The sequence below is a fragment of the Nymphalis io genome, chromosome 18, assembly GCF_905147045.1.
Source record: "Nymphalis io chromosome 18, ilAglIoxx1.1, whole genome shotgun sequence".
Classification (NCBI taxonomy): domain Eukaryota; kingdom Metazoa; phylum Arthropoda; class Insecta; order Lepidoptera; family Nymphalidae; genus Nymphalis; species Nymphalis io.
In genome coordinates this window covers 419,725-429,267 of record NC_065905.1, presented here as the reverse complement: position 1 = coordinate 429,267, position 9,543 = coordinate 419,725, and the positions used below count along the sequence as shown (strand labels likewise).

The window sequence follows — 9,543 nt, the reverse complement described above, 5'->3', positions numbered from 1 at the left end:
GGTTGGTGGTGCATTGGCGATGTCAGCGACGTTTAACATTACTTACAATGCAAATGTCTATGGGCGTTGGTGACCACTTACCATCAGGTGGTCCATAATTATGCTTGTACGCATACAAATTTAATAAAAAAAACAAACAAACTCGCTTTCGCCTTTATAATATTTAAGGGATTAGTTATATATTCATGTTATTATAATAAAGACTATTTAATAGGTGATGGTTAAGTAGAGGTGTATAAAAGTTACAACACTGTAAATGGTTACTTTTTATATCAAGAATTCCAAATTATTCATATTAAAATTAAAAATATAATAATAATAATAATAATGTCCTCCAGAGCGATTTCGGCCACGGCGGCCAATCTCACGAGAGATAAAATATATAATAATATGATAATAAGAGAAGTATGTGCGCAAACACAGGTGCACTCTCTATTCTGTCACTCTCATAATCCGATGGGACGGCAATCCGACACGACCGAAAAGAGTTCAGGCGCAGGTCCAAAAGATATAATATCTATAAAAAATGTTTGCTTAATTTTTTGACGTGTTAATATCACGCTCAGTAATAATATATAATAATAATAATAATAAATAATAATAAAAATAAGCGTCAGACAAGTAAGCGTAGGATTTCGAGCGCCAGATGACGTCAGCGTAAGATTTATTTACAAATCAATTTTCGTGAGCATCTTGGCACTCACACTACTATGATTATAATAAAGCTGACAATGTGATGTGATTGGCTTTAATCTGAATAAATGATCACACTCTTCTCGCTTATTGTAAAAAATAAACAATTGAAACACTACACTAACCTACACTACTACATATAGGCTACAGAATATTCTGGAATAAGGAATAGCGATGGTGAATGACGTGTGGTCATTTGTCCGCTTGCTTTCTAATTTCAAATAAATCACAAACAAAATTAATACTATCTGAGAAAATACTTCCCTTCCATGTGTGTTTGTGTGTTTCCATGTGTGTTCCTTCCAATTTGTGTATCAATTTCACTGATATTCCCTTTTTAGATTTCTGAACTGACCTGCTATCGAAACAACTCAATTGAACAATCTTAATTCTAATAGTTAATTAGAACGGGTCGTCAAAATCCTTTCGAAACAAGCAAGATAACCGAAGTAATATAAAAGATATTTAAATTAATTAAAACTTCATTCGGAACAACGAAGTTTAGATTTCCGGTTCCGTTTACTCGGGTCAAGTTTCTGGGAACTTTCCGATAATGGATGTTATTAAAAGGTAAACTGTCTGTTTATATTTCATTATTTTAGTTTAGTAATTTGAACTGAGGTGGCCAATTAGTTCGAGCACGTGAACTTTAATCAAAGGTTGCTTCAAACTCGGGCAAATGTCACTGTTTTCATACTTGATTTGTGGTCTAATTAATTTCGTGCTCAATTGTAAACATAGTGAGAAAACCGACATGAGTCTTGAACATGCGTATCCAGTATATGTGGAATAAGCGCAAAACTCTCTCTTGAAGAAGAGAGGACTTACCCAGCAGACGGATATTCAGAGACTATTATTGTAAATTAAATCAATGTAAGCACCGTTAAGTTCTACATATCCATTAAATACCATGCAGATTAAATCCTTACTTGCGGCTTGAAATCTCATAGCGCAGTATTTTACAAGCTATGTAGCTTTTTTTGAAATTTTATCCTTGCTGGCAACGATATAATTTAAAAAAAAAGTTGTTGTTACTGTTGACGTTCATGTTATGATTTTCATACAAGATCTTCGTTTCATACAATGATGTAAATTTATTACGATTGATATTCAATGTTTTCCTGCGCAGGAAATCTTGTAAAGATACCTACTCCCTGAGAGGAAACAGGGTTATCAATCCCGGTTCCATTGTCTTCTTCTAGATTTAGAATGTTCCTCTCGTGGAAGCATACTAGGCCTTAGTTACTTTATTCCCGTTGATTTGTCGTGCCATACACTTGTTCGTTCATGTGCCTGGGGCACATGGGACATCACACCTTAAAACCCTTGCTAGTAAAAATGGAAGATGTCAAACGCTTTTAAAGTGGCAAGTCTGATGTGACCAATGATATCAACGGTTTGATTTATTCAATTATAAGTTTATTTTAAAAAGAGAGGACCACTTCATTGTGAGATAGTTGATTAAATTGTCAGAATAAGCATACGAATATGGATCGGTAGGTCGGGTCCGCCGGCAGACGTCGCGACAGTTCTGGCGCCAAGCCTCGCTGAGAAACAAAGAGTATATTATCAACCGATGCGCCAAATTTAAAAATAAATCAGTGAAATAGCAACTATAATTAAATTAGTATTGATATACCCAATTTTTTTATATAGAATAGGAAGGCGGACGAGCATATGGGCCACCTGGTGGTAAGTGGTCACCAAACGCCCTTAGATATGGGCATTGTAAGAAATGTCAACCAGCGCTTAAATAGGCAATGCGCCACCAACCTTGGGAACAGATTTTATGTCCCTTGTGCCTGTAATTACACTGGCTCACTCACCCTTCAAACCGGAACACAACAATATCAAGTATTGCTGTTTTGCGGTAGAATATCTGATGAGTGGGTGGTACCCTACCCAGGCGAGCTTGCACAAAGCCAGTAGTTCTAGTTCAAGTGATCAATGAGACAATTTCCGGGCAAGATATTGCTTAGCTATCTTTTACAATTGCTCAAACGAATGAACGATAATCTAATTAGCTGACTCAAGCAAACTCTCATAAGCAATTTGATTTTCGATAAACATTTTTTTTATATAAGAATGTATATGTTTAATTGATTATAAGTAACTTACTATGAGAAGTAATGTACATAGGTATTACAGTTTTACATATATTTTATGTTCTTTGCCATAACGTGGATGCTTCGACATCTCAACTGTAGCATTCTGAAATAAACTGTGATTGGTCCTTCAAATGTAACATCGTTATATTGACCAATAATAGAGCGGCTGAAAAATCTATAGCCAATAGGGTTACTGTATTCTTTTTCGTTAATTTTCAGTCTATCGTCTCCGTGGAAGAGAACAACATACAGTTTTTTGAAAATTGTGTTTCTTTTGTTGTTTTGTGTATAATGACGAGTTTATCGTGAAGTGTTGTGACAATATGATAATAATTTACATTGATATAATTTTATTGGCTATTCTGGTAAGCGATTTACATCATATATATCAAACTAAGGAGTTTGATGATCATAATAATCGTATATACAAAACAATATGTTTACGTAGCTTAAGGTACTTACTGTACGTACTTTTAAGTTTTACTTTTAACATTGGTTATGATAATATAGATTAAAAAATACAAGCATTATAATAGCGTATCAAATCGGTTTTCAACATAACATTAGAGAGATACGAAGTAAGTTCTTAGAGTACAGCACAACATAAGATATTACGAATTTTCACTTATTTTGAATCAAATTATTGTTATTCTAAAGGCGTTTGCTGATTTATTAGGTTATTTTTTAATTTTTCCTGTTAAAATTTAATATTGTTCGTTTTGTGATAGTTTTATGAGCTGTTTTTTTCAATGCAAACTAGATGGCGTCAGTTACAGTTGGCAATATTTCAAAATTTTACGTAGTGATGAATTGAAATACTTGTTTTATTGATCGTCTTTTTGGTGTCGCACTCAATGGAGATTCGATCTTGTAGGAGAAACGGTAGGGTATCTAAGTGATTGATATTGAAGCTGTCAAATGCATACGACAAAACAAAGGCCATAAAAATGATTTCATTTTAATATAAACAGATTTGATATATTATAAAAATCGATTCATTTTATTTAGCATTTATTTACGTTCATAATAATTATATTGGATGTCGTTATAATCAAAATATACGTTATTCTAATAAGCTCTTATAAGTACTTTTAAAACCTCATGTAACGATTAGATTTAACTTCAACTAATTTCATTTATTTATTCATCTTCATTACACTAATATAAAAATATAATTTAAATAAAGTGCTTAAACCATAAAGAGGTTTGTCTTTGCTCTATATGTATATATAAAGTAAACATACTACCGTTTCGTAATGTAGATTCTACCGAGAAGTACCGGAAAATAAATTCAGTTACTACTATTTCTCCATAAATGTATGTAATACTATATAGTCAATTGTATACTAAATAAATGTAATAAAACTAATATAATTAGTTCGTGTTATTATGTGTTCCATTTTGTGTTAAATATCATAGACAGTTACGGGTAGCGGTCATGCTGCAGTCGGTTACAAATGAAATATTTACTATTCTAAATGAGATTAATTAATGTAAATTTCAGTTACTGCTACTTTTATTCACGTGTGGTTACTGCTGGTATCGCGTGCATAGCCTTCAACGCAGTGGACAGGTAAACTATTTTTTTCTCTCTTTCATCCTTAATAGTTAGTTATTTTCATTAGATTCTTATAAAAAATATCGATTTTAATATAAACAAAACTTTCGAAAGCATGGCAATGTAACTGGGACTTCGATATTATTATTTTTTATATAGAATAAGAAGGCGTACGAGCATATGGGCCACCTGATGGTAAGTGGTCACCAACGCACATAGACATTGGCATTGTATGAAATTTTAACCATCGCTTACATCACCAATGCGCTACAACCTTGGGAACTAAGATCTTATGTCCCTTGTGCCTGTAATTACACTGGTTCACTCACCCGTAAAACCGGAACATAACAATACCAAGTAATTCCATTTTGCGGTAGAATATCTGATAAGTGGGTGGTACCTACCCAGACGAGCTTGCACAAAGCTCTACCACCAGTAAATTGTATTTTATTAAATCACAAATTATACATATAAACACATATATAAATTATCTGCAAATATGCTATTCTTTAAACTCTTGTGAGAAATAAGGCACGTAACGTATTTAAAATATATTTAAAATGTTTAATAAAACTTCACATAAAATACTTTACTAACAAATTTTCGTACAAACTGTGTCATCTCTCTTTGCTTCTTTAACGTTTTCAACGATACATGCAATTTCTTACAATGTCATCCTTTAACTGTGAACACGAAATGAATTCTAAACATAAATGAAATACATTGGACAAGCCCATTGCTTATAAACCGTTACGTAGAATATTGACGGCGATGTCATTTGTTTTTTTTTTACATTACACTTTCACAAAAACAAGTCGAAATATATGAATCCACCCATCCCTAGTAGCCGAGATGGCCCAGTGGTAAGAACGCGTGAATCTTAACCGATGATCGTGGGTTCAAACCCGGGCAAGCACCACTGAATTTTCATGTGCTTAATTTGTGATTATAATTCATCTCGTGCTTTACGGTGAAGGAAAACATCGTGAGGAAACCTGCATGTGTCTAATTTCACTGAAATTCTGCCACATGTGTATTCCACCAACCCGCATTGGAGCAGCGTGGTGGAATAAGCTCCAAACCTTCTCCTCAAAAAGAGGAGAGGAGGTTCTTAAATAATTAAAGCGCCGCCTGATCATAACACAATTTTTAAACTGCCACTTTCAGTGTTTAACTGAATTGCTCACGTATCATATTGATACGTAATTTTGTTTTGCAAATTTTTTGCGTAGGTACATATGTATGTTCTATGAAGTCAGAACATATTACATATATTAAATTAAATAAATGTTTTCAGGTTGCTATATTGTTGCGACCAACCAAAGTCCTTTTCTCACACAAAAAGGAGGGAGAGGTCAATGAACAGCTAAGGTTAGATATTTAATAATTTAACTGAAACAATAGATAATAAAAATAATATTACTGAAAATATTGCTTTTTATTATATTTTATTTAAAATCAAATATCAATTACATAAATTAATTGTGTTATAGTTTAAATGTTTATTGAATAAATTATTATCAATTAAAAGATTCGATTGTTTGTTTATTTTATTGTCATATAAAGTGATTTGAATGACGTCATCATCAATCCGGCGGAAAAGCAAGTCAAACAATACATAAGGATGCGTCGTCTAATTGCTCTAGTTTTTTTCGGCGCATTAATGTTGACTTTTATTTCTTATAGTGTGACAGTATGATGTAAAATTAGAATTTTCGATAGGACCATAATATATTTTGTTGGAAAAGATAATGCTATCTTTCTATAAAAGCAGAGAAAAGTAATTCTGCTTTAAAGTGGTTTTGTGTATAGCAAATATACACGTATGTGTTGCAAGCTGTTTCTCTTCACCGCCGAGTACGAGTTTAATTATAAGCACAAACTAAGCATGAAGACTCAATCGTGCTTGCCCCGTTTGGCCGCAATTTTCAGTTAAGGTTTCCGTGTTCTAAACTCTGGTCTATCTCGTTTCCTACAAAAGCAATGATATTTAGAAAATAACTAGACGAGTAAATGAACTACTAAAGACAAGTTATTTCCTTATAGAAATTGGAAACCCAAAGACGGTATATTCCTTGTTTTAAAATTAATATAAAGATAAATAAGTTGTTTTATTTTACAGACCAGTTTTTTTACAAAATAAAAGGGCTATCATTGATAAGTAAATGAATGGAGTAACAGCCTGTGAATGTTCCACTGCTGGGCTTAGGCATCCTCTCTGTTTTGGAGGAGATGATTGCTCCAATGCGGCAATTCTTTTCGGTGGAATACACATGTGGCAGAATTTCAGTGAAATTAGACACATGCAGGTTTCCTCGCGATGTTTTATTTCACCTTAAAGCACAAGATGAATTATAATCACGAATTAAGCACATGAAAATTCAGTGGTGCTTGCCCGGGTTTGAACCCACGATCATCGGTTAAGATTCACGCGTTCTTACCACTGGGCCATCTCGGCTGTTTGGAATGGAAATTAATGGTGTCCTAGCATATAATAATAAACAAATTATCATTTTCCAAACCGCTTTTGGCAAAATTATGAATTATATTTTATCTTAATAATTTATTTGACTAATTACTAGACTAATTTTTGTTTCATTAAATATATTTCGACAAACAATAAGGTTCGTTTAGAACATGAAAAAACAATTCATGAGATTTAATATTCAGAACATTTTCAAAGTGAAAAATTTGTTAATTGTGTGTCCGTCAAATGATCTTTCATAAAACGTTTGCAGAATTAGATATTATCATCTAAATCTGAGTCTGGCACGATCGTTTCAATTTCAATGTCAAATGTTACGTTTCTTATCAAATATTTGGTAACCGAAATAATTATTTATATTATTGATTTCTTACAGAACTGTAGTTGCCTATCAAAACCCATTCACGGGCGATTATTGCGTGCACAAAAGTAGGGGGCCTAAGGGTTACGTCAATTCCATGGACTCCCCGGATTCCCCTGACAGTGGGGTGTCTGACGCCTACGAGCCGTTGAACCTTGTACCGCAGCCTCGGGGGATAGACGAGCCGAGACAGAGTCTTCAGGTAAAATTACCGACACAACTAATATGAATGTCATTAACGTATACATAAACTGTCTAGTTATAAGGTTCCATGTCCTGGGTTCAAACCTGGGTCGGTATAATTATTATATTTAGAAGTTAGTTACTTGATAGGGCACTTTTGATAGGATACTCATAGATAATAATTTAATTATATTTGATACATACAAATATTCCTATATAATTTAATTTTGGAAAGTAAATATGGACTTTCTTGCAATCGCTAAATACTTCTCAGTTTATTGAATAAAAAATAAGATGTTGATGTTTTTAATTTTTATTTTATAAAACTAATAATCACACAAAAAATTATGCAATTGAAAAAAAAAAACAATAAATTAATTTGTTTCGCAGATACACGAGCCCTTGAAGCCTCCAATATCTCCCATCTACGACAACAGCGTCAACAAAACTTGGAAATGGGATTACACTGAGTACCAAATTTAAAACAAATCAGAGGATATAAATTCGGCGCTTAGATTTATCTTTTAAATATTCTTCATATAGGCGATGATGGTTATATTGTGATATATGTTAACTTGGTTGTAGGGCATTATCTAAGCCCTTTCGGGTAGGTACCATCCATTGATCACATATGCAACCGCCAAACAGTAATATTTAGTATTGGTGTGGTTCGGTTTTAAGGTTGAGTGTGCACTGTAACTTCAGGCACAAGGGATCATATATCCCGTGATTTGTGATGAATTATTGCTGGTATCTATGGCCGATTTATCACTTGCCGTCAAAAGATCCACTTGTTCGTCTTTCTTACTTAAATAAAATTTAAAAAGCCCGTTTATATCTGACATTGCAGCTGACGGAGGTATAACAAGATTTAGTTACATTGAAAAAGGTTATGCGAGACCGTTGTCAAGGAACCATTGAATTGACAAAGGTGAATGAAAAAAGAAAATAATCTTTAATGAAATTGTTTCGTTTTGATTATCTGTTTCATTTAAAAAAATATATTTAAAGACAACAAGGACATGTATGTTGAGGTTAGATTAAACAGACATTTGTTTAAGTGTGCTAAATAAGATGGCACTTTAAAAGGGTCAAATTGGATTAAGTTAAGCTTAGCGCGTGCCTACAATAAGACAAAAGTGTCCGCTTAACAAACTATATAACTTAAAAAAGGCTGTGCATTGATAGTGAGTCAGTCATGACATTGGATTTTATTATACATAGTGTAGAAATAATTTATTGCACATAACTTTATGCTGATACGAAAATTATAATTAAACTAAACTGCAACCAAATAGTATTAGTACTCGTTGGTAGTGGTGGTAGGGCTTTGTGCATATGTTGGGTAGGTACCACCTTCTCATCATATATTGTACCGTCAAACAGCAATACTAGTATTGTTGTGTTCCAGTTTGTAGAATCCAGCCAGTGTAACTACAGGCACAAGAGACTTAGCATAGTTCTCAAGGTTGGCGCATTTACCATTATGATGGTGACCACTTACAATCAGGTATTTGCCAGTCTGTCTACATATTATAATATTAAAAAAAATACCCAAATAGGTTTCGAAACTTAACTAATAAATAATTGATGTATTGTAAAATCTAATTGTGGTACTTTAAAAATAATTAAGTATTTCTCAAATCAGTACACGAACGCGGATTCAGTCCCTGCTCGTGACTTATATTAGGTTTATACTTATTTAGAACTGACTTTCTTATTTTTAATGAATTTCTTGTTTGTAAATTATAGTAGTAACAAAAAAATAATATATTGTCATGTGATATTTAAACATTCTTTGTTAAAAGCTTACATAATAATTTACATGTTGTTGAAATTATAAATTTTATTGAAGAAAATTTATTTAAATTCATATATAAATTCCAATTCTATTTTATGTAAAGTATAATAATAAAATATTCTGAATAACAGTAGCTGTATTATTTATATCGCTGGTATAAATTCATTCTACAGCAAAATGAAAATTTTGCATTCATCATGTTAAATGTTCATAGTTTTAAATGATGGGAGTTTGTACTCGATATTTTGTTTACGTGGATTTTGAAAATGGAATATCATATTTCAAAAAAAAAAATCCAGCTCAAACTTTTGATGGATAATTATGATTATGGAGTTTACAAGAAATTTAAATAAA

At 32.6% G+C, this 9,543-nt stretch overlaps 1 protein-coding gene across 1 annotated transcript; it reads left to right on the top strand.

Annotated features, from left to right (window-relative positions):
- The first annotated feature begins 3,028 nt into the window (after positions 1-3,028).
- On the top strand, positions 3,029-9,144 carry LOC126775266 (uncharacterized). The gene is made up of 5 exons (XM_050497077.1): positions 3,029-3,166; positions 4,306-4,374; positions 5,657-5,730; positions 7,221-7,407; positions 7,779-9,144. Exons 1-5 carry the CDS (start codon positions 3,125-3,127, stop codon positions 7,869-7,871), a joined length of 465 nt encoding a protein of 154 aa, XP_050353034.1. The 5' UTR covers positions 3,029-3,124; the 3' UTR covers positions 7,872-9,144.
- The last annotated feature ends 399 nt before the right edge of the window (positions 9,145-9,543 follow it).

Excerpts from the sequence above, each read along its gene's own strand:
- LOC126775266 (XM_050497077.1), top strand. The coding sequence starts at position 3,125 with ATGATAATAATTTACATTGATATAATTTTATTGGCTATTCTG. Across the intron at positions 3,167-4,305 it reads TAATTTTATTGGCTATTCTG|TTACTGCTACTTTTATTCAC; the intron begins GTAAGCGATTTA and ends TGTAAATTTCAG. Across the intron at positions 5,731-7,220 it reads GAGGTCAATGAACAGCTAAG|AACTGTAGTTGCCTATCAAA; the intron begins GTTAGATATTTA and ends GATTTCTTACAG.